Genomic DNA, 25,102 nt, shown 5'->3' with positions numbered 1-25,102 from the left:
GGTTAATGCTATCCTTGATTCACCCCGACCATCCAGGCTTTATGCCTGGCAAGGCCACCGCTATTAATCTACCCCATCTTCCTACTGCCACTATAGATGTATAAAGCCTTTAATTCCATTTAATGGCAAGAACTATTGGTTCTCCTGAATGTTAGACTTTGGCCTGTGTTTCTTGGCCTGGGTGAAGCAGTTATAATCTTCCAGTGCCAGTGTCTACCCACCCTGATGTAGGACTCCTTCCGCCTTGGAAGGGGTACGAGACAGGGTTGTCCTTTGTCCCCATTTCTATTTGCACTGGCTGACCATTGAGCCGTTGGCGGTGACTATTCAGCAGGTCCTATCCATATGAGCTAGCCCAGAGACTATAGTGGAGATGACCTCTCTGTATGCAGAGGACACCCTGCTCGATCTGCTCTTTCTCTGGCTTCTCTTCTTGGTTTGGGGTTTTCTCTGGTTCCCTCTGTACTGTTCAATAAATTACATGTGTTAGACCTGCGCTGTGGGTATATATATATGTAGCACCGTTGTGACGGACGAGCGACAAGACTGATTTGTTCTATCATTCACCTTTTATTATAAAAAAAAAAAGGCCTTTTTATAAAAAATAAATAAAGCATTATGGAGATGCACTTATCACACTTCATAGGCGCTCTGCTTCATTTTGCACGTTTGCTGCATTTCTGTTATCTAAAACCGGGTTGTACAAAGTACATCTAATTGTTGCTGATCTGAAACTCTGTCTAACTCACCAGTTTAGTGGTTTTTCCAATTTATACATTTTCGTTTTTTGTTTTTTTTAATCTTTTTCCCCTTAATTCTTTTGTTTCCAGACAATGGATAAAGAGTTCAGAAAATGGATGAGATGGTACGGCAAAAGGCATGCAGAGTACACAGTAAGTCTTGAGCATGCCAGAACCATGTTCTTTTAAAGCCTCTTTCACACGGGCGACAGCGATATCGCAGCTTTTGTTCCCACGATTTTGTAGTGACCGATGCGTTTTCTTGTGGAAAATCTTGCATTGCTGCTGCCGCCCAGGAGAAAATAGTGCGTTTTTTTTTTTTTTTTTAAATCGCGGGAAAGTTAAGCCCTACCCCAAAAATAAGCCTTAACTGCATTCAATAAAAAAAGGCAATACTTACCTAAAAGGCTTGGTCCATGTTCTCCCACTGCTCTCCAGAGTTCCGCCGGGCATCCTGCAGTCCTGGTTTGCCAACAGAAGATCACTTCCTGGTTGCCGGACTCATAAATCCATCCTCCAGGAAGCGATAGCTCTGATTGGCTGAGTGGCGCTGGATGAACCTGGCTGTCAATTGGTTCTTTGGCCGCTGTTCACCCAGTCAATGCAGCGCTGAATGAATCAATCGCAGCCATCGCATTGGTTCATCGAGCGGTGCATTGATTGGCTGAGCAGCACTGGATGTACCAATCAGAGCCCTCACTTCCTCCAGGTAGGATCTATGAATCCTGCAACCAGGAAGTGATCTGTGTGTGAACGAGGACTGCAGGATGCCTGGCAGAGCTTCGAAGAGCAGCGGGAGGACCCGGACCAAGCCTTTTAGGTATGTTTTTTTGGAGTGCAGCTAGAGTGTTTTTGGGGTAGGGCCCTTTTTTCTAATGTTAAAGTTGCACTGCACGAAAACTGATATCTTGTGCGTTGTGACAAAAACAAAGGCTCCATAGGGAAACATGGGCTGCAAAAAATCGCGAATTACGCCAATATAGAGCATGCTGCGATTTCCTTCAGTTTGCTGCAGCACCCCCGAAAATAAGACTCTGCGCCTTTTTTGGGGGGCAAAAATTAATGACCGTGTCTTATCTTCGGGGAAACACGGTATTTACTACTGAAATGTAGTCTCTTCGCAAAGTCAGTTTTATAGACCAACACAATCTAAATTAAAAACCCCTAACATTTCTTTATGTTGAGCTCACTAAATAAACATCCACAGTGCAGGAACAAATCCTTGAGTTTAATAAGCCCTTTCCCAGCAGTGCCCCCAGTATCTCAGTAGAGTAAAGGCCCATTTAGACATAACGATTATAGCTCAAAAGCCATCTTTTGAGCGATAACTGCTGTCTAAATGCGCGGCCATCGTGCACTGTTCATGCACTATTTGTTCATCACTGATTTTTAGCAAACTAAAAGTCAGCGATGACTCTTAGCGCCGTGCACTTAATTCTCAGCGGGTGGTGCTTATAGCATTCTTTTAGCTGGTATCTTGCTCTGACTTCTCAGTGGGATACCAGCTGAAAGCTTTGAGAACAAAGCAGCTGTTTACATATACAAAGCAGCTGCTGTTCTCCGAGCTGTTTTAGCTCCACCTTCTTTTAACTCTTAAGTAGCTTATTAGCTACTAAAGAGTTTATGCAAAGATGATCACTCAAAGCTGTCACTCTAAGTGTCTTCTTGAGCATTCTTCTTTCAGTGTAAATGGGCCTTTAGGCCTTATGTCTACTAGGCGGATTTGATTTGCGGGACACCCGCGAATCAAGCCACTCACAGGGAAGCATGCGCAAAATAATTAAAGCATGCAGATTTATTTTGCGGACCTTTTTGGTCCGGAAAACAAAATCGCAGTATGCTCCATTTTTGTGTGGATTCCGCACTGACTGCTTGTATTAAAGTCAATGAAAGCCGTCCGATTCATGGAATCCGGCTTGCCCGTGGACATGAGGCCTTAAAGGTCAGGAGTCTGACTTGACGATTCCAAAAATGCTAATCTTTTCCAACCATTGAGATGATTCACCTGTGTGCTGTTACTCCAGCAGCCAACGGCTGTCCAGCTTCCGATTCTAGTCTACTGCCCTTCCATTCTCCTGTCACATGTTTTTGAGATGCCTTTTTAGAATTGGTTGTTCCCTCAATGATTGTAAAGCCGCCCAGAAGATGCCGCCTGGCACCGTGCTCCACTGTTGGTGTACAGGGCTCTTGATCCCACGTTCACCAGAACAGTCTATGGGGAACAGTAATACATTTTCATTCTTGCTAGTGATTTGTTTTCACCACACCTGTATCTTAATCCAGCAAGCAGTTATTCCCCTTTCACTCCACTTTTACCAACTGATGTGCACTGCAAAAATCATAATTTTGAAGTCAAATGGGCACAAATACATTGATAAATATGGGCCAGAAGTTTCCTGGAATGTGACCATACCCAATTAAATAGGACTTTTACCAAAAACATTAAATCGTTGACTCTTGATGTATAACGCACCATGGTGAAGAGGGTTTATGTCCCCTTTTATTCTCCCTCTGCATGAGTGCAGTCGGCCTTGTCGGAGCCTCTCTAAGCCTGCTACACCTGTGTGCTCTATGCAGGATGGCAATTAGTCTAGAACTAAAAACATGGATAAAAATTTTCCTATTGAATAGAAACAAGTGCAGATTATTTTGCTTGAGATAATTGTTTTTTTCTTTTACCTGTTCAGCTGGAGCGTGGAGACTTCCTCTCAGAAGAATGGAGGGAAAGAATTGCCAATACAAGGTGTTTCATCTGCTCTGTATAACATATGTTATCCCCATATTATAAGCCCAATGTGGTTAATGGTTTTGGTGTTTTGTTTGTGTCCCAAGACTAGTGTCCCCCTTAGGGCTCATTTACACGGCGGTATGTGTGTATTACATTCATCTATGACACACTGCAGACTTGAGAATCCACGAGTCGCTAATGTTTAACACGAAGTGTATAGGCTTCTGCTAAATCCCAATTCATATATGTTGTACAATAGAAATCGTATAGATGTATGTTGCACTCACCTGGGCTTGTTCTCAAGAACTTCTAGATAATTCTTAGATGCACGGAGATACCGTTAGTCTTCCAGCCATAAGGCCGCCTGCACACCAACGAATTTTTGCTGCGGAATCGGTGTGGTCGGCGTGTGCACGAAGGGTCCACAGCAAATGCCCTTCAAAGCATGCTATGGAAAATCGCTTTTTTTCTTCACACTCACGGAAACGAATTCAGATTTCAACGAGTGGGGGGAAAATAACAGCATGCTCCATTTTGCTGTGAACTGCACACAGACCGTCTCTATTGAAGTCAATGCAAGAGCCGTTTGACTCGTAGCCCATCCACAATTGACATTGCGATTAAGCCGCGGTACCCGCGGCATCGTTTAACAGTGTGGAATAAGCAAAAATAAATAAAATAAAAAATCTGTACTGCGCCTGACCGACAGCGAGGTACGAGCGGTTGCCGGCCGGGGTCAGAGCGGAATCTGCTGCAGAAGCCCGCGTGCAGAATCCGGCTCTGCCGTGTGTAGTCGGATAAAATCTGTGCAGAATGTTCAAAAAAAAAAAGTTGCTTCTAAAAAATCTCCTTTATTTCATATAAAATCAGACGAGTTCTCGGTCTCGGTGTAATCAGACGACTTTTATGTTACGTTAAAGCTATATTTATGAGATAGTTGTTTTTTTTTTAATGTTTTATGGAATATTCCTAACAATATGCACTGTGTAAATCCGGTCTTAAAAGGTTCCTGTGTACTGCTAGAGTAAAGCCAGTGTACCCTAATTTATCTAACCAAGGGCCACAACCCCATGCATCTATTAACAAGTATTACTGCGTACATGACTGAGTGCTACAAGATTGTGGGCTTTATTTGTCAAATCTGTTTAACAGTAAGACTGCCCATGGCAACCAGTCAGAGCTCAGCTTTCATTTCTTAAAGGCTATGTACACCTTTTGCACTTTTTTTTTCCTTTAACACTTAAATTTTTTTTTTTTTCTGTAATGAAGAATTTTTGCAATTGGTCTTCATTAGAAATTTCAGATTGTTTGATTTCTAGGTTTGGATTGTTTTCCAAGGCACTGCAGACTGGTGGACTGAAATCTTTGTAAAAATTGTTAGAGTAAACAGGCAGCTCCTCCTGTAGTCTGCTCCTCTGTAAATGCACATTCACTGCTGTTCCTCTGAGCTGTTGCAGAGGTCTGTATGATAGTCCTGGGGATGGTGGAGAAGATTAGGAGGACAGAGCAGAGAAAACTACTATTACAGGGGTCTGTATGACTGTCAGGGATGGTGAAGGAGATCAGGAGTACAGAGAGCTACTACTACAGAGGTCTGTATGACCGTGCTGGGGATGGTGGCGTAGATCAGGACGGCAGAGCAGAGAAAGCTACTATTACAGAGGTCTGTATAAAAGTGCTGTGGATGGTGGAGATCAGGACGGCAGAGCAGAGAAAGCTACTTATTACACAGGTCTGTATGACAGTACTGGTGATGGTGGAGAAGATCAGCAGGATAGAGCAGAGAAAGCTGCTATTAGAGAGGTCTGTATGAGGTTGTCCGGGATAGTCGAGGAGGACAGAGCTACTATTAGAGGTCTGAATGACAGTGCTGGGGATGGTGGAGGAGATTAGGAGGACAGAGCAGACAAAGCTACACTTACATATGTCTGTATGACAGTGCCGGGGATGGTGGAGATCAGGAGGACAGAGCAGAGAAAGCAAATATTATGGATGTCTGTAAGACAGTGTCAGGAATGATGGAGGAGATCAGGACAGAGTGCAGAGAAAACTATTAGAGGACTGTATGACAGTGCTAGGGATGGTACAGGAGATCAGGAGGACAGAGAAGGCTACTATTATAGGGGTCTGTATGACAGTGCTGGGGATGGTACAAGAGATCAGGACAAAGTGTAGAGAAAGCTACTATTACAGGGGTCTGTATGACTGTCAGGCATGGTACAGGAGATAAGGAGGACAGAGAAGGCTACTACTACAGAGGTCTGTATGACCGTGCTGTGGATGGTGGAGAAGATCAGGACAGAGAGCAGAGAAAGCTACTATTACAGAGGACTGTATGACAGTCCCAGGAATGGTAAAGGAGATCAGGAGGACAGAGAGAGCTATCAGAGGTCTGTATGACAGTGCTGGGGATGGCGGAGAAGATCAGGACAGAGAGCAGAAAAGGTTCTATTACAGGGGTCTGTGTGACAGTGCCAGGGATGGTAGAAAAGATCAGGACGACAGAGAAAGCTACTATTACAGAGGTCTGTATGACCGTGCCGGGGATGATAGAGAAGATCAGGAGGACAGAGGTCTGTAATTCACTCTGGTTGAATTGTCTGCTCTGATCCGTAGTAGTAGATGGAGATTGTGTCCTATTGAGTAGGTGTGATTATGCTACACAGCCTCTGAAAGTGGAGACACTGTTGCAGGGTCTTAAGATACTTGTTTTTTCTTGCACAAAGATTTCCATACCCTTTAAACTGCTATAGAAAAAAGCTGAGCGATTGTTGCTATGGGCAGCCCAAAGTTGGTGTTCTAGCAAGTGAGAGAACTGATGCAGAGACATCGGGGTTTGGTGCAATGTTTCTTCTGTGGGACAAATGAGTCAAAGAATAAGTGACTTCTCATTTATTGGAAACCAGCGAGTATTGCTTGCTTTGAGGAAATGCCTCTTGATCCGGACCTCCTGCTTCTACAATAAAGCTCCTTCACAAGACCGTTGCGCACAGCCCCACGGATCTGAGGAAGAGGCATTCGGCTTGAAAAAAGTAAAACTCGCTGGTTTTAACCCTTTCCAATCCATTTATTTTTTCTCACCCATTCTCAATGGGTGAGAAAAAATACATTTTCCCTGCACCCTCCTGATCTGACAGAGTTCAGGAGGGTGCAGGGAGGGACCTGCTTACCTGACCGGCGTCTTGTGCATTCTCCTTCTGCCTCCCGGCTCGGCGATCATGTGACCACTGGGGTCAGGTGACACCTGGCGGTCACATGATCGCCGGGTCGGGAGACAGAAGGAGAATGCACAAGATGCCGGTCAGGTAAGCAGGTCCTCCCACAGTGCAGGCTCCCGGCTCGGCGTTCATGTGACCGCCGGGGGTCAGGTAACACCGGCGGTCACATGATCGCCGGCCGGAATCTATGCATTGCATAGCGCTAATTGAGCGCTATGTAATGTGTAAAGGAGTGGGCAGAAAGGGTTAAAAACCCTTTCTGCCTTCTCCTCGGGGGTCCTCGATGACGACCAGTAAAGGAGTGCATCTGCACCCGATGTGCCTGACGATCGGGTGCAGATCCACTCCTGCACTGCAGTGTCGGGCCTGCCCCGACATCGGAGCTGTGGAGGAAAATGATGTCGGGGCAGGCCCGACATTGGACTGGAAAGGGTTAATAAATGAGAAGCCAGATTCATTACTTGACTGTCATTTGTCCCAAACAAGAAAATTTGCACCAAGCCCCGGTGTTCTTGTATCGGTTCTCTCGTCTTACTGTTAGACAGATCGACAAAGTAGTAACTTTGTGTTTTCTTTACAATGTAACGTTACACTGGTACTACATTGACTGTCAGATTTATAGTTTACTAGTAAAGTTGGGCTGCTGCTTTGATTCATAGTGTAAGGCTAACTTCACACTGGCGAGCGCGATATCGGGCTGTGAATCCCACCCCATATTGCACTCACCATCCATGTGAAATCCCTGAGGACGCCAGGCATTTTCTTGTCAGCCTCCCATCACTTTGGGAAAGAAGGGAATCCCCCCACGGTGACTGCCAGAAAGGGATTGCAGACTTTCCCCCATTGTTTTTAATGGGTTCTCTCACATTGTGCGATGTTGCCGCCGGCCCCGTTGAAAACAATGGGTGCTGCGATGTGAGAGCACGCACAAGATGCAACATCCCGCGATTTGTTTCTTGCAACAGAGTGCCATGCAGGAAAACATTGCTCATGTGTAGAACCCAATTCAAAAGAATGGGGTTGATATTTGTGCATCTTTCAATGCACAACTCTTGCGCAATTTTCACTCCAGTGTGAAGGCAGCCTTAGGCAAAGATCACGTGTTGGATTTGACATGGATTTCTGCAAGTTCTGCATTCCTTGTGACTGGGGTTTCTGGAACCCTTTCACAGGCTGCAGAAACAAGTCCATATCCGTTAGTAGCTCACATGGACTCTGCCCAAAGAAGGGTCAGAGCGACATGCGTTAGAGCATTTTATGGGGCTCATCCTTGTATGGATCCTTCGCGGCTATCTGAGTGTAAGCCTTGTAGTAAAATATAGCTTGGATCCCCAAAATGCAAATCCAACACGTGAGACAGTTTTTTTCTAGTGAAGTGATTTGCTGCTTTTGGTTTGAAGATGTAGCTTGCTGCACACAGCGGCGTATAAACCTTGTCACCATTCCGGGAGTAACATTACTATTATCTTGCAGTGTTATATTTGTGAATAATTTTGCCTTTGGTCCTGAGGTCGATCACCAGCTTAAGGAGAGATTTGCCAACATGAAGGAAGGTAAAGTGTTGACCCACCTATATCTGTCTTAGGAATAATTTTTGTAGTCTCTGGTTTTAGGACCTTTTTAGACAGAACGACGATCGCTTAAATGAGTGAAAGCGGATGCTAATCGCTCGGTCTAAATGCGAGCCAACGACAAACGAGAATCCTTTTACTTTTCGTTTGTCGTATGCACGCATACAAATCATGGTTGGCTCATTCTCTTACCCTTTGGTTGAATCCTTCAGTCACTGTCATTCACTTATATGGGGACTGAACCAATCTCTGTTGAAAGAGCTAACAATGCATTTGCTTGTCTAAACCGGCTGCACGAGAGCGCGCGAGTTAGCGGTCATGCCACTCGTTCACTCATTCAAACGAGAATCTTCTCATCCGAAAGGACCCCCGGCGAGCCGCTGCTGTGGGGTGGACCGCTGCTGGGCCAATTGTGCACACTGTTTTTGTGTGTTTTTCAGAGGAGATTCTTGCATGTTTTTATTGAAATGAAAGCAAACCCTCCGTCAGACCTTGCCTTAAAACGGTTTACCAGCATAAAGGGAAAAAACCTAACCATGAAGTGTAAAAACAAGAAATGTCATACTTTCCTTTTTTAATGGCCCCTTCCGTGGTCCCTGCCGCTGCAAATCTAAAAGAAGCTGATGGATCACATGCTGTGACCACTCATCTAATTAGAGGCTCCAATAATGCCATGTGGCAGCTTGTGACCCGTTGGCTTCTGCGATCAGAGTGGCAGTGACTTGACCAGAGCTCCTTCGCTGACTGGAGAGTATGGCTTGTTCACACCGGGCAGAAATGATGCAAAATTTCTATTGCACATTTTTATAGTTTTTCCTTGTTTGTTGCATCTCTTTTACATCTTCTGAAAGGTATTCGCCTTGAGACACAGTTCAGAATAACAGACTTGTCCGTGACCAGACTGTGTGCCTTAGTTTATAGTGCTGAGGACATGCCCGGTCACTGTAAACATAGTTACGGTGCTGTTAGGGGACTTATTTCTTACACTCTCTTGCTCCTGCGATCCATCGGTGTCCCCTCTGAAGTTTGTGTGTGGCATAAAAATCTGACACTTTTCAGAGTCCCGTGCTCCAGGTCCTATACAAGTCTATGAGAGCGCACACGGGACCGTATGCCAACTACAGAGAGGGACATCGCGGGAGCAGGCGAGTCTAAGAATCCTTCACACGGCTCCACGCTGTCACGCCCCCCCAACAGCGCCATAACTTAGTCTGTAGCGCTGCCGGGTCATGACTGGTTCCTTTTTAATCTGAAACCTGCTGTTCTCATCTCTCCCTAATTTAGACACTTTTTGCCCATTAGTTCTTGGGGAAGTCATTAAGACAGATTGACTGGTTTGTTCTCAAATGCTGAAGTTCAGGGAGTCTGTATAAAATGTCCCCTACATGGATGATATGTAGTTGTCTTCATCTAATGTTAGAATTCAGTGGCCAGAAATGAAATTGAAATTCTAAGAATGGCCACCATTGGCCCTCGTGGTCTGTGTGGTGACTTTTACTCACAAGTTTGCCATCTGCCCTAACTTTTTGTATTTTTCTGTTCCGTTATGGGAGCAGCAACACTGAACCTATTGGCCGAATAGACTAGTCTTATGATGAAACGGAATGGCTCCCAACTGATCCTGATGACTATATTGAGGTCTTTTTGGTTTCTGTTCGGGTTTTTCGCAGACATCGGCGGCAGAGGATCTGAGCGAACCCTCCAACGCTGATATGAACAGCCTTTCTGGTCTTATTTTGGATGTGTTAGAAAAGCATCCTGAGGAATTGGCTGTGGTTGTTTGATGCCTAGAAATAGTTGCTTGTCTCCCTTAGGCATGTCTTCATCTAGAAACGCAAGAAAAAGTAGAAGCTGCTAGCGCAATTCTCACTTTGTCGCACAGAACATTAGTAAGATAACAAATGACTGGTTTTTGTAACTGTTTGCTTTTCCCTTTCCTCCAATGGCTTGACGTGGACTCTTGCCATTCACGTGACATGATGCAGAACGTTTTGCTCTTTGACAGTTTTATATGATGTCTTCCTTATTTTGTTTTACTTGACCAATGTCTTCTCAGGCGGCAGAATTGTCTCTTCCAAACCATTTGCACCTCTTAACTTCCGAATTAACAGCAGAAACCTGAGTGGTGAGTCTTCTTCCAAGCTGAAGATAACTTCTTGTAGCAAGTTATTAGTATTACATTAAAGTTTTGCTGCATCTGTGTTGCTGGGTCTGTAATAGCGTGCACAGTCCATACCAAAGACAAAAATACAGAATACATGAATCCCTGCTTTTTGTTCACTCTACCTCCAAAAAATTATCCCAAAATGGTAACCAGGTACAGCTGGCCTCACACAGCTCCATCAATGGGAAGATGTAGTTATGGGCCTCCAGTATATGAATAGAGAATGCAACTTATTTTAAATGATTTTTATTTTTTAGAACTAGCAAAACAAAAGCAATATAAATCTGTATCGCTATAATTGTACTGACCAATGGGAAAAAAAGTCGACATCTCATTTTTATTGCACAATGGACACTTAGTTTTTATGGTAAATAGTGCAAAAACCAATAGAGCTAGTCCCACAGAGCGCCGGCCCGCATGAAGATATTTTGTCAGAAAAGTCAGAAGGGTGAAAAAAATGGCTGCAGCGCCCAGAAAATGCATAGTTCTGAATGGTGTCCAAAGGAAGAGCAGTAGTTAATTACGTAGATCCTAGTTTTCACATTTTTTATTAAATTTTGATGGGTTTTTTTGTATTTCTTTAATCGGACTTTCTATAAATGCAACTGCGTCCTGAGTACAGGTACAATTGTGCTCAGACATAACCAAAGCAGAGGCTGTGGCGCCTGCAGAGCATCGGATCCTGAGCGGGGGACCCCCAGTGATCACATGATGACCAACTTTTAGTCTGTATAACCCCTTTAAGTTCTGTATGGATGTAAGCCATCCAGTCCTGGAGCTTTACCTCCCCCCCCCCCCCCCCCTTTTTGTAATGCTTTTGGGACCATTATGCTTGTCTGCCAGGACAAGTCATTAGTTATGACACCATTAGCTCTGTTAGTGGATGTTATTTCTAGTGGTCCGCTCCTTTATGAGCTTTGATGAGCAAAAGAGATTCAACAGATCTGCCTTGTCAATGTCACCAGTCATGAAATTACCCATTTAGGGTGGGTTCGCACGCAGGGCTTTTTGCGGCAGAGGTACTAAGAAAAAAACGCAAAGAAACTCCAAAGAAAGCCAAGGAAGAATTTGGGAATATAAATTTATAACCACCTTTGACTCTTTCAATAAAGGGTTAAATTCTTCACGAGGATCAATGCGTGAATGGGAAGTAAGAGACCTCTCTAGCACAGATAACACTGCTCATTCCGTGTCAACACTCCACGCTCAGTGCTTCACATAGGAGAAGCCCGCGATCTATTGGCGAAGTCTGTCTAAATGCTCCCCATGAGCGCTAGCCATATTAGCGGTGACATCTGCAGTCGTTTAGACGGCTTTCGTCTCGTGTAAAAGGGCCATATGAAGAAAGCACACAAAACTCGCTGTAGCGACTATAATAATTGTTCGTTGTGAATGCGGAAAAAATTGCTCACTTGACGTTCGTGGTTGGTTAACGCTGACTTTTCAGTCAGCTTTAAAGAACCTCATTGGCTCACTGGCATCTTGTTACGTGTAAACGCTCAGCGCTTCCTATAGGTGGTGCAGCGTTAAGTGTCAGGTGGACGAGAAGCTCGCGATCCAGCGATGTCTTTCGGTTTTAGAGTTCTGCACAAGCGCTAACTACCTTAGCGGTGACATCACCACTCCTGCAGTCACTTTAATGGCCTTTTTACACAGCCAACAGTCTCTTGTCACTGCTGGACTCCGTTAGCTGCTTATCTCCCTGAGATCAAAACATTCAAGCCACTGAAATCTGATCCTGATCTCCTTTGCGGTCATACTGCTTTTTAATTTTTTTTTTTTCTCCCTGCAACTTTCACAGAATCCGTCTTGCATGTTTACTACATGACCATTCTTGTATTCCTCCAGATATTGGCACAATAATGAGAGTTGTTGAACTGTCGCCACTCAAAGGCTCGGTGTCTTGGACCGGAAAGCCAGTTTCTTACTATCTGCACACCATTGACCGGACTTTAGTAAGCCTCCATCTGTTAATTTTTGCCATAGCGTAGTGATTTGTCTTCAGCAATGTGTTATACTGCCTTGGATTTATGACGTTTCTTGTACTGCTGACCTCTTTCACAGTAGTTGTGTCACTTTTTTTACCGTGTCTTGCAGCTTGAAAATTATTTTTCCAGTCTGAAAAATCCAAAACTCAGGGTAAGCCTTAAAATTTGGAAAAATGTACCTTTTTTTTGTTCCAATTTCAAAAGCTTTGTTTTATTGACCTAAAATTGACTCAACACGGTCTCTTATAATGTACAATGAGGGACTATAGTCCTATTTACACGGGACAAATGTTGGGCAAACTATGCCCGGCACTTGTCCCCGCACATACTCACTAGTATTACCAGCTCGTGGCGGGAAGAGATTTCTCTCCTCGCTCTCCCCCTCCCCTCTCCATTCACTTAAGTACTGAACGTCATCACTGAAGCGCTGCAGAATAAGTTGGCGCTATCCAAATTAAGATGATTATCATCATTCAGGATTTTATGCAGCCTAAACGATGGCCGATGACGATGGACGATTAGCGCTCAGTGTAAATAACAGCCGTTGAATACTGAACGGCCGCTGTTATGTGAATCTAGAGGGGTGGGGGAGAGTGAGGAGTGAAATGTCCTGCAACCGCCCTGCTGCAAGCCAACGGTACTCCTGTGCACCAGCATGAGAGTGAGTGTGCGGGGACGAGTTTCAGGCATCGTTTGCTAAACAGTCACGTGTAAATGGGACCTAAATCAGTAGAGAAGTGCTAATTATCACAGTTTGTAAAGATGCTTTTAGATGCTGATAAGAAAACAAATGGCTGGAGGCTATGGCTGCCCTATGGGAATGCAGGCAGATTAGGGTATCTTCAACTAAATTTAAAACTGTAAGGAATAAAGCAGCACAAAACCTTCTGAAAGATATATAACAAAATAACTAAATAAATTCATCTCAGTAGTAGTTTTCCTGCTAAATAAATTTTACAGCAAAGTGTTGTAGCTCTTTGAAAGAGAACATGAACATAGGTGCAGCATGAAGGGGTTAATGATGTGGTGATAAAAATTAAAGTTGATAACCAATCTTTATTTGTTAGGAGGAGCAAGAAACAACAAGACGGAAGAATCATCGTGAAGGGAAGAGCAATACCACCACCCCTACAAAAATTCAGGAGATCAAGGTAAGGCTCTCTTTGGAATGGAATCCATTGCTAATCTTTTAATGTCTATATCGTATATCCGATAAGTACTGAACACAACTCGCACTGCTGTTTCAGGATTCAGGTGCTGAAGAAGAGAAGCCGGCTTCTGTGAAAAAGACTTCGCCAGCCAAAGCTCGAAGAAAGCTTAGCAAGAAGGGTAGGAAAATGGCTGGTCGAAAACGCGGACGTCCTAAGAAACTGCTTCCGTCAGCTAGTGATCGCAAGCCCTCCAAATCCCCAACTGCACTGGAAACTGTACATTCACAGAATGGCGCTCCCCCTCAATCCCCAACACAGGCAAACCCTCAGGGTAAGGATAGAATTGGTTGCCTGTTCTGTCTTGCTCACCTTTATGCTAATTTTGTAATTCGTTTACGTCTTTTGTTTTTCACTTGTGAGGCTTGATTTTCACACACAAAAAATTATTCAAATTGGCAATAAGGAGCTAGTTTGGTTTTAATTTCTTTTGTATTACAAACCTACTTCATCATTGTGAACATGCACAAGATAAAATATGTACAAAGGAAACAGCCTGACCATTAGCCTCCTCGCTGCTCGGAGCTCTAGCGTTAGCCGCCGCCTCCTACTCGCTGCTCGGAGCTCTAGCGTTAGCCGCCGCCTCCTACTCGCTGCTCGGAGCTCTAGCGTTAGCCGCCGCCTCCTACTCGCTGCTCGGAGCTCTAGCGTTAGCCGCCGCCTCCTACTCGCTGCTCGGAGCTCTAGCGTTGGCCGCCGCCGCCTCCTCGCTGCTCGGAGCTCTAGCGTTGGCCGCCGCCGCCTCCTCGCTGCTCGGAGCTCTAGCGTTGGCGGCCGCCGCCTGCTCGGAGCTCTAGCGTTGGCGGCCGGCGCCGCCGCCTGCTCGGAGCTCTAGCGTTGGCGGTGATTACATATTAGGTGGCGCTTGTATACAGTGTTCTGTGTATTAAGCTCTTTAAATGATTGTAACTGCAGCTAAAACTTCCTTGCTCTAAACCTCAGATAATACTCATACGAAGAGGTACACGACAGGATGCCCCGTCCCCAACCCTCTTTGTCCTGGCCTGTATTATATGCGTCGGGCTTAGTAGTTAACATTACAGAAGCGCTTTTTCATAACATACCCTCACACACGCAAAAACTCAAAGCTTAACTTTGGTTTTCAGGCACCCCCACACTACATTACCTTTTTAGGTATCAAACTCTCCCTCTTAGTCACTATACAAATTGAACTACCCGCCAATATTTAGCACAATCAAAGCGGACGTGAAAAAATAAGACCAACCCGGCCTCTCCAGGGTAGGACGTATAAATTCCATCAAAATGACAGTACTACCACGCCTCCTCTACCTTTTCAGATGTCTACCCATCAATGTTCCCACCGCCGGTCTAAAGGAAATGGAACAGACAATCTTCCACGTTATAGGGCTCCTCTATGGGTAGAAATAGAAACATCCCTTATAGCCCCAACCCACCTCAAAGCCATTTTTTGGGATAAAAATGTAAAGACTTCCACCATCCAACACCTATTGGCACTAACCTGTCCTCTCCCTCTCATCTGGAGGAAATGCAGATTCAAGTTCTCGCTGATATCTAATCTTCCCCTCATAGATGAATACTCCATCCTAGGACGTTGCAAATATATATCTGCATCCGGACACTAATAAACAGCCACTCTGCTGAAAAGCCCACTGGCTTTGAGAGACTTTGTATATGGTCCCTTCAGCCCAGTGTGATATCCTCCCTATATACCAATATGAATCACCCGGCACTGGGTAATGAGCTCCCATTCATGCTACACTGGGAAGCAGAGCTAAATATCTCCCTACCTCGATGGCATCACTGCTGCACCTTCATATCAAAAGGCAGCCATCAGGTCACTCTCGCCGAAACATCATTTAAAAATACTTTGTAGAACACATTGGGTTCCTTCGATAATCCCCAAATCCTCCCCAAGTACCTCACCAAATTGTTTCAGAGGCTGTAACTCCCTGGGGACGCCCTCTCCTATCTGGTGGACGTGCCCGGTTGGGAGGTCTCTCTGGAGGCAGGTGACCAACCTCATATCCAGAGCCCTAGGCAACCATTCCCCCTCTCTCCATCCCCTTGTCTCTTGGCCAGCAAACCCACAGGGTTCAATACTCAACAGCATAAACTCTCGCAGTTCATCTGTATGGCTGCTAGAATATACATGGCCTCTCAATGGCTCTCGCCCACCCTTCTAATTAACCCAAGTGTAGCTCGAGTCTCAAGAATGATGCAATACGAAAAACTGTCGGCCATGAGAGAAGAGGCAATGGAGCTATTCCTAAAAAAACTGCAACCACGGTGTGTTTACCTGGATATACCTGGAGTGCTCAATACGGGATGGAAAACTAGCAGAAGGCCTGTAAGAGGGGGTGTACATCAGACACTAAAGCCATGACCCCAGGTCCCCTGCTGTATTTTCTATTCTTACTATTTCTAGCCTCGGTTTCACATTCTTTCCAAAAGGGGGGAGAGAAGATCTGAAAGAGAACAGAGAAAGATTTGCTGTAAACAGAGCCCTGTGTGAATGTGGTGGTTTCCTGTGACATTGCATTATTGCACCCGCTGTGACAGGAATTTTCTGGCTGATCAGCTTGTAATAATTTGCTTAGATTTTTCCCAATTAATGTATATACTCGAGTATAAGCCTAGTTTTTTAGCACATTTTTTTTGGTGCTGAAAAAGCCCCCCTCGGCTTATACTCGAGTCGGGGAAGGCTTAAAAAAAAGAAATAAAACCTCCATACTCCACCCCCCCCCCCCCCCGGCGTCTGTGCCTCCAGCAGCTGTGTGACAGGCTGCTTGAATTCTCTCCGCTGTCATCCCCCGCCGTCAGCGCTGTGTAAGTAAGAGCTGTGATTGGATCGAGCGTCAGCCAATCAGTCTGTGCTCGATCATTCACAGCCAATCAAGCTGCTTTAGAATTCTCCCTGTCATCTCCCTGCTCGGCTTTCAAATGCCGTGCCGTCAGGACTGTGTAAGCGCTGTGATTAGATCGAGCGTCAACTGTGATTGGCTGCTGCTCAATCCAATCACAGCGCTTACTTACACAGCACTGACAGAGCCAAGCAGAGAGGACGGCAGGGGATGACAGCGGGGAGAATTGAAGCAGCTTGTCACACAGACGCTGGCTAGGAGGTGAGTATGGAGGGTTTTTTTTTACCTAGTATGTACTTGAGTATAGCTCGGCTTATACTCGAGTCAATAAGTTTTCCCAGTTTTTTGTGGTGAAACTTATTGTCTCGGCTTATACTCGGGTCGGCTAATATTCAAGTATATACGGTAAATCAGTTGAAATGAAATGCCTGTACCTGCCCCTCCGCTGTAGGTCCCTGTGACGGCTCATTCTGAAGAGTTCCTCAGTCTTGTGTGACAGCCGGACTACTTGGTCGGCCACGGATGTCCGCATTTATTTTTAATACTTTTGTTTTTGTCTATTGTAGCATTAGGGTGCATTTACACGGGTGAGTGCCATCTGTCTGAAAAACTCAGACCAACATCACATCTGCAAAACCACAATTTTTGTGCGATGCATTTTGAGAGAAAATACATTATGGCACTTGCAATTTTCACAGGTAAAAACCAAAAATAGCAGAAAATTGCGTCCTACTCAAATGTATATGAGCGCAATACGATTTTTAAATTCCCGTAGGGAAAAATAAGTGGTTCTTCAATTGAATCGCCCAAAAATAGGATGTGCTGCAAAAAAACGCACATGGAAAAAGACGCATATAGGCCTCATGGAGATGGCCGGGTCGGATCCAGCTGCGGGAATTCTTGCAGCGTGATGCGAGCCATGCCTCTGCAGTGACACACACCCACCCCACGGCTCGTCTCCTCCGCTCTATGTACCAGCTGACACGTGCAGAGTGCTGGCACGTCAGAGTTGACCAGCCTCTGCGAGACCCGCACAGAAGTGGGACATGCCGCGATTTTTTTTTACCGCGCGAGATTTTGCACGGTCAAATCATGGCTGTTTGCATAGGATTGCATTATCTAATGCAATCCTATAGCAGCGTGCATGGGCGGAAATTCTACGGGGAATCCCACCACGGAATTTCCGCCCGTGTGCATTTACCCTTAAGAGTAGTTTTGTTTGTCTTTTTCCCCTGTGCGATGCACAATGCATAAAGATCGCATGAGTAAATGTGTCCTTCTGAATGACGTGTTAATCTTACATGAGTTAGTATAAAGACAACTTATCTCCTGTTTTGCTTTCCTACAGATACATACAAGTCACCTCAGAGTCCATACTTTCAGCTACCTCCCAAAGTGCAGCGTCAACCTTCCAACCAGCTGTTGTCATCGCCCACTCCGCCAGCCCTGCAGAAGCTGCTAGGTAAGAGTCCTGACGGGGCCAAGGAGCACCTAAACCAGGCAGTATGCAGGTATTGGCAGAAAACGGTGACTGTCCATACAAGATATTTCAGGACTAGATTTGTTGGTGTTTCATGACCCAGCAGTAACCCAAAAACAACGGCCTCACTGGCCATGCCAAGGACGAATGTTTGATCCAAGTGACTACTTGCTTGACGTTACTTGACCATATTACTTACTGTCATGAAAAAATAAAATGAAAGTGGTGAATGTCTTTGTAGCTAAGACGGCCATCTTAATGCCGGACCTTTGGGTGCTTTTACATGCAACTGTTACTGTGCAACACTATTTTTGTAACAGATAAGCTGATCGGTGGCTTCTAGTAACTTTAGTGCGCTAAATTGAAATATGATTTTTTTCTGCCACGTAACATTTCCAGTTATGGGGAATACTGTAATCCAATTCCTGTTGTACTTTATTTTTTCAAATACAACGATTTTGCAATTGCTGCTACACACCGCATGCTGACCGAACACTATAAGGGTAGGTTTATGTAACGTATAGGGTATGTTTCCATGTGGTGGAGACGCTGCAGATCATCCAGTAAGTTGTAATTAATGAGTTGTGTTTTTACGGGTCTTTGGTTAGATCGGGGCTATTTTTCAAAATGCAATAACAATATGGCTGGGCGGCGCGGATGTCTGAACAATGCAGATAATTTCTGCTTATTTTCTGTGGACAGTTCACAAAAAAGACACAGCAGAGGAAAATACCATCCTTTGTAAAGTGGGCCTATCGCAAGTATTTTGGAATAAGTGGGCTCCGCACATCACCTGTGTGTCATTTAACACTCGTCTCACACGGACTGAAAGGCAACAGTAGAACGCCATTTCCATGGTACAGCGAGAACAAAGAGACCACCATACTGACATTTCTGCATGAAATAACAGTAAAGAGAAAGATAACCCTCTGTATCCAGATATACCTTCTGCAATAAAACCTCATGACGCCAGATTACCTATTCCTGATCCAATGGGAGGGTTACTATTGGCCTCTGGCTGGGCAGCATCCCTGGAACTACTATGGTGGTCATTGTTACTACTGGGGCCACTATGGGGGGGCACCATTACTACTGGGGCCACTATGGGGGGGGCACCATTACTACTGGGGCCACTATGGGGGGGGGCACCATTACTACTGGGGCCACTATGGGGGGGGGCACCATTACTACTGGGGCCACTATGGGGGGGCACCATTACTACTGGGGCCACTATGGGGGGGCACCATTACTACTGGGGCCACTATGGGGGGGCACCATTACTACTGGGGCCACTATGGGGGGGCACCATTACTACTGGGGCCACTATGGGGGGGCACCATTACTACTGGGGCCACTATGGGGGGGGCACCATTAGTACTGAGGCCACTATGGGGGGGGGCACCATTAGTACTGGGGCCACTATGGGGGGGGGCACCATTACTACTGGGGCCACTATGGGGGGGCACCATTGGTACTGGGGCCACTATGGGGGGGGCACCATTGGTACTGGGGCCACTATGGGGGGGGGCACCATTGGTACTGGGGCCACTATGGGGGGGGGCACCATTGGTACTGGGGCCACTATGGGGGGGGGGCACCATTGGTACTGGGGCCACTATGGGGGGGGGGGCACCATTGGTACTGGGGCCACTATGGGGGGGGGCACCATTAGTACTGGGGCCACTATGGGGGGGGGGGGCACCATTAGTACTGGGGCCACTATGGGGGGGGGGCACCATTAGTACTGGGGCCACTATGGGGGGGGGGGCACCATTAGTACTGGGGCCACTATGGGGGGGGGGGGGCACCATTAGTACTGGGGCCACTATGGGGGGGGGGGGGCACCATTAGTACTGGGGCCACTATGGGGGGGGGGGCACCATTAGTACTGGGGCCACTATGGGGGGGGGGGGCACCATTAGTACTGGGGCCACTATGGGGGGGGGGGGGCACCATTAGTACTGGGGCCACTATGGGGGGGGCACCATTAGTACTGGGGCCACTATGGGGGGGGGGGCACCATTAGTACTGGGGCCACTATGGGGGGGGGGGGGGGCACCATTAGTACTGGGGCCACTATGGGGGGGGGGGGGGGCACCATTAGTACTGGGGCCACTATGGGGGGGGGGGGGCACCATTAGTACTGGGGCCACTATGGGGGGGGGGGCACCATTAGTACTGGGGCCACTATGGGGGGGGGGGCACCATTAGTACTGGGGCCACTATGGGGGGGGGGCACCATTAGTACTGGGGCCACTATGGGGGGGGGGGGCACCATTAGTACTGGGGCCACTATGGGGGGGGGGCACCATTAGTACTGGGGCCACTATGGGGGGGGGGCACCATTAGTACTGGGGCCACTATGGGGGGGGGGGGGCACCATTAGTACTGGGGCCACTATGGGGGGGGGGGGCACCATTAGTACTGGGGCCACTATGGGGGGGGGGGGCACCATTAGTACTGGGGCCACTATGGGGGGGGGGGCGCACCATTAGTACTGGGGCCACTATGGGGGGGGGGGGCGCACCATTAGTACTGGGGCCACTATGGGGGGGGGGGGGCGCACCATTAGTACTGGGGCCACTATGGGGGGGGGGGGGGCGCACCATTAGTACTGGGGCCACTATGGGGGGGGGGGGCGCACCATTAGTACTGGGGCCACTATGGGGGGGGGGGCGCACCATTAGTACTGGGGCCACTATGGGGGGGGGGCACCGTCGGTACTGGGGCCACTATGGGGGGGGGGGCACCGTCGGTACTGGGGCCACTATCGGGGCTAATTCACATGGACATGAGCGCATTTCAGTCGTGCAAATTTGATATGTATTTGCACAACCAAAAATTGCTTACAGCTGCGTTTTCCCCGCTCTTGCGTGTTTTTATGTGCCCAAATACACTGCATATTTGCACATGCACTGAAATCAAGGAGTTCTATTCACTGCGTATTCCACACACAAGACATCTCAGTCATTAAAGACCGCTACAAAGGGAGGTACAATCCGAATGTGATGGGCGACTCTCGATAGTTCTTACAGATGGTCATGTTTCTTACAGGAAGAAGTGAAGATCCAATCGTCATTTTCCACCAAAAACAGTTGAATAGTAAAATTACGGCGCGTCCAAACTGTTTATCATCTTAAATAGAGGAAATGGTTTGTAACTAGAAAGTGAGACGTGCTGCTAGTATTGAGTGTTACCAGTGGAATACAGTAGCATACAGCTGCTTTGTTCTCAGAGCTCTCAGGTAGTATCCCACTGAGAGCTCCGAGTCGGGTATGCAGAAGATAGCTGGAGCGCTGATGGCGCTAAAAAAATACTATCAGCGGTACCCTGCAGAGAACTCGGCGCGCTGCACTGAGGAGGCTCATCACTGATTTTTAGCTTGCTAAAAGTTAGCGATGAGCGAATAGTGCAAGAAAAGTGCACGATGGCTGCGTGTTTAGACACGATTATCGCTCAAAAGATGGCTCTTGAGCGATAATAGTTGTCTAAATGGGCCTTTAGGAGATGCTCATACGGGGCCTAAACACAATAGGTTTACTACAGTGACAGATCACCGATACTGCCGTATTGAAGAAAGCCACAGTGTGAATTGTGTGCAGATATCATCCCCACATCGTGTCCTCTGGGGTGAGGCCCCATCCAATGGCAGGCAGGTCGGCTTGTGTTTGCTGGGGCTTCGTTGTGGAACTAGAAGGATGTATTTTTGCTTGTGATTTGACGGACCCTCTTATCTGCAGGCGTTTGTTTCATATGTATCTCATTACCACCCTTTATCACAGACTCCTTCAGGATGCAGTACTTGCAGCTTATGTCTTACATGAAAACTCCTCGATACAAAGCTGGACTCCAGCAACTGTTGGAAAAGGAGAAGGTAGGCATTTCCCCTTAAAATTCCTAGAGCGGTCCAACATTTTTAATTGATATACAAAGTGATGTGGATTTTAGGAGATACTTGCATCCAAGAAGTTGGGTGTCGGCATCTTGGGGCTTTGGCTATGGGTGTTGTCCAGCTCTAGATATGTCTCTTAAACTTGTACAAAATGTTTAGCCTATATTTTGGGAGTATTCCCTAATTTACACCTCAGATGCTGTAGAGTGGCATATATTGGCTGCAATGCAAAAAGCGTATACTGCAAGGCCCTTTTTTTTTTTTTTGCGGTCCAGTTCATTCTTTTCAATTGGGTGTGCTAATGTTTTTTTTTTTCGTCTTAGGAGAAAAATTGTAATCTCCTTGGTGCCGCTCAGCAGCTACTTACCCACTGCCAAGCCCAGAAGGAGGAGATCCGCAAGCTGTTCCAGCAGAAGCTAGATGAGGTACCGCTACACACTATAGGGGGTTTACTGGAGGTTATGGATATGGGTGCCCTTTTAAGGGGGTCTTACCATCTCAGCCAAATATTGCTGGTGGCCAGGATTATGGAAACAGCTGAACTGGAACAAGTAAATGGGAGTTAACCCTTTAGTGACCAATCCTGTTGCACCTTAATGACCAAAAACAAATTTTCCATCTGTTTACTTTATTCTGGACACACATTTGCAAAACTTAATTTTATGTTAAATTTGTACGTCTCCTAAATGGTTAAAAAAAAACTCAAGTCTTTTGTCAAGTACAGGTGAAACTTTTCCTTTTTTTTTAACTTTTACGTGATCGCTGTTATCCATTAGATAACTGTGATCATGTGACCAAGGACCGCCTACTGCGGTTCCCTGTGAAATCTCCAGGCTCTCGGCCAAGTTTGGTAACCAGGAGCAGGGAAATTTTAAATTATTCTGACAATACGCTGCTTTTGCGCATGGGTCCGCCATTTTGGCGATGGGCGCATGTGCAGAAGCCGGGGTAAGGTCCATGGATAAATCCGGGGGCCTTAGCTACACAATTTCATCCCTCTTCACAAAGATGATCCACGAGGGGAGATGAAACAAACTTTTTTTTTTTTTTTTTCTTTTGCATGATCGCTCTTATCCATTGGATAACAGCGATCATGTAAGTGAGAACCGCATACAGCAGCTCCCGGTGACAGCTCTGTCTAGATGACAGGGCCGCCTGCTTACCGAGCTACGGCCAGAACTTGGGTCGCATGTCTACAAGAGAAGAACCAGGTGCTTCATGTAAATAGTCCAGGACAATTGTAATTGGGCAAGGAAGAGGCTGCGTCCGCACAACACGGCCGATGCGCTGGTAGTATGCATTGCCTTGCTCCACCGATGGAGGCGTCGCAGTAGACGCTGTCTGCTGAGTGCCCTCTGGAACAAGTCTAAAATACTGGGAGCAATTTATGAAACTGAGGCTAATTTCAGACGGGCGAGTGCGGGATTGGTCTGTGAAGCTCTGCACTGGCAGGAGCACAACACTGTCAGAAGAGCTCCTCTCCAGTCCCCAGTGGGTGCCGGACTTGTGACCATGGTGTTCCACATGTCCTCACACGTTGTGCTGGTGATAGAAGTGTTGGTAGGTCGCCAGCCGATGAGCCACGCCTCGCACTATTCGTCGCATGTTTACACGCTCATGTGCACGGACCAATGAAAGCCCATTGATTCTCATTAACCCTTTCCAATCCAATTTGTATCCTGGTTTTCCTAGGGGGCTTACTCTTTTTCTGCTGTTATACAACGGCGCTATCTGCTGGCTAAAGCCAGTACTGCATGAGGTGACATGTTGGATAAGCTCCAACAGCAGAGAGGCTGGTAATATACAGTAAGGGAACCCCGACAGACGTCTTCCAACATCAGAGCTGTACAGCCTTAAATCATAATGTCTTTATAGGTCAGACAGTGGATTGGAAAGGGTTAACTCCATTCACCACATATCACACAGCCGCGCATCGCACGCATAATATGTGGTGAAAACACGGCCGTGGACATGAGCCCGAAAAGAGACTAAAATGTCTGTTAATGTTTATTTAATTAAAGTTGGTGCAACATGTTGTAATTTGTGTAAAAGTATTGTTTCTTTTTCATTGGCCTTGTAGTTGGGCGTCAAGGCTCTGACGTTCAGTGACCTCATCCAGGCGCAGAAGGAGATTTTTGCTCATAATCTTCAACTGAAAGAACAAAGCCGACAACTGGAGCAAGAAAACGGGGAACTGCGGAAGCGAAGCCTGCTGTTGGTAAGATGCGGGCCGGGAGCTTTCCTGTTGGGGGCGCTCTTCTCAACAAAAATGCAGCTTTCAGAAAGCAAAACTTTACTTTAGCTCTTGGCAGGTCAGCATGGCCGGTGGTTCTGGCACCGCAGGCAGGCTTTGTTAGAATCTATAAGGATACACCCAGCCGATCGGGCACAATTGCCCTTAACCCCTTAGTGACTGGCCTATTTTTTTTCCTATTAAGGACCAAGCGATATGGCTCTTGTGCCAGCTGTATGAGAGCTTGTATTGTGTTCTTTAGTGGCTGCACTCTGGAGTACATGTAATCTATATATATATAATTGAATTGTGTGTGTCTCTGTCTGGGTGTCTGTCTGTGTGTGTCTGTTTTGTTTTATTTAGATGCTTTTATTATAAATATGGCAAAAGGTTTTTTTTAAGCTTTTATTCCTTTTTTTTTTTTAAATAATTAGTGAAACTTTTTAAATTTATTTTTACTTTGTTTTCTTAGTTCCCAGAAGGGACCACGACATGCGATGTTTTGATCGATCCTGCAGTATAGTGTAATGCCATAGCGTTACATTATACTGCGATTTGACAGGCATTCTATCAAGTCACCGCACAGGCCCCTGGCTGCCATGACACCCGCAGGACAACCCACGATCTCATCGCGAGGGGCCGTACGGGACCCCTAAACATCAGTCGGGGCATTTAAAGGGTTAACGGCTCCGATGAGCCGCGTTGCTTAGAGGAACTGTTGCGGGCATGTGCCGCGATATATGGAGCGAAATCGCCCCATGATCTCCCTCCATACATACCCCCCCCCCGGACATGTACATCCTTTAGCATAAAGAGGTTAAATAAAAGGGGTTATCCATAGTACTAACTTCGACAACCCATGTCCTTCAAATAGTTAATCAGTTGTTGTATTACCAATCCGGGCCACTACAATGTCTATGAAGCTGTCAGCTTCTGGCTGCATACAAATGGACAGCAGGTCACCAGGGGGTCCTGAGAGGCGGACCCCAGCCACTGAACTAGTGATGGCCTAGCCTGAAGAAAAGACCTCAATACTT

The 25,102-nt window shown here is 46.4% G+C and overlaps 1 protein-coding gene across 1 annotated transcript in view; it reads left to right on the top strand.

The window, feature by feature from the left end:
- Positions 1-25,102, top strand: part of DOT1L (DOT1 like histone lysine methyltransferase) — a 118,020-nt gene that overhangs the window by 71,643 nt on the left and 21,275 nt on the right. Inside the window, exons 7-18 of the mRNA XM_066604591.1 lie at positions 831-893; positions 3,428-3,483; positions 8,160-8,239; positions 10,314-10,382; positions 12,270-12,376; positions 12,519-12,560; positions 13,477-13,560; positions 13,657-13,891; positions 17,809-17,922; positions 21,723-21,814; positions 22,156-22,257; positions 23,913-24,050. Of these exons, the coding sequence (XP_066460688.1) occupies positions 831-893; positions 3,428-3,483; positions 8,160-8,239; positions 10,314-10,382; positions 12,270-12,376; positions 12,519-12,560; positions 13,477-13,560; positions 13,657-13,891; positions 17,809-17,922; positions 21,723-21,814; positions 22,156-22,257; positions 23,913-24,050 (1,182 nt within the window). The remainder of the gene's footprint in view (positions 1-830; positions 894-3,427; positions 3,484-8,159; positions 8,240-10,313; positions 10,383-12,269; positions 12,377-12,518; positions 12,561-13,476; positions 13,561-13,656; positions 13,892-17,808; positions 17,923-21,722; positions 21,815-22,155; positions 22,258-23,912; positions 24,051-25,102) is intronic.

The sequence above is a fragment of the Eleutherodactylus coqui genome, chromosome 5 (genome assembly GCF_035609145.1).
Source record: "Eleutherodactylus coqui strain aEleCoq1 chromosome 5, aEleCoq1.hap1, whole genome shotgun sequence".
Lineage (NCBI taxonomy): Eukaryota > Metazoa > Chordata > Amphibia > Anura > Eleutherodactylidae > Eleutherodactylus > Eleutherodactylus coqui.
The sequence above is the reverse complement of the archived record's forward strand: the minus strand, read 5'-3'. Positions and strand labels throughout refer to the sequence as shown.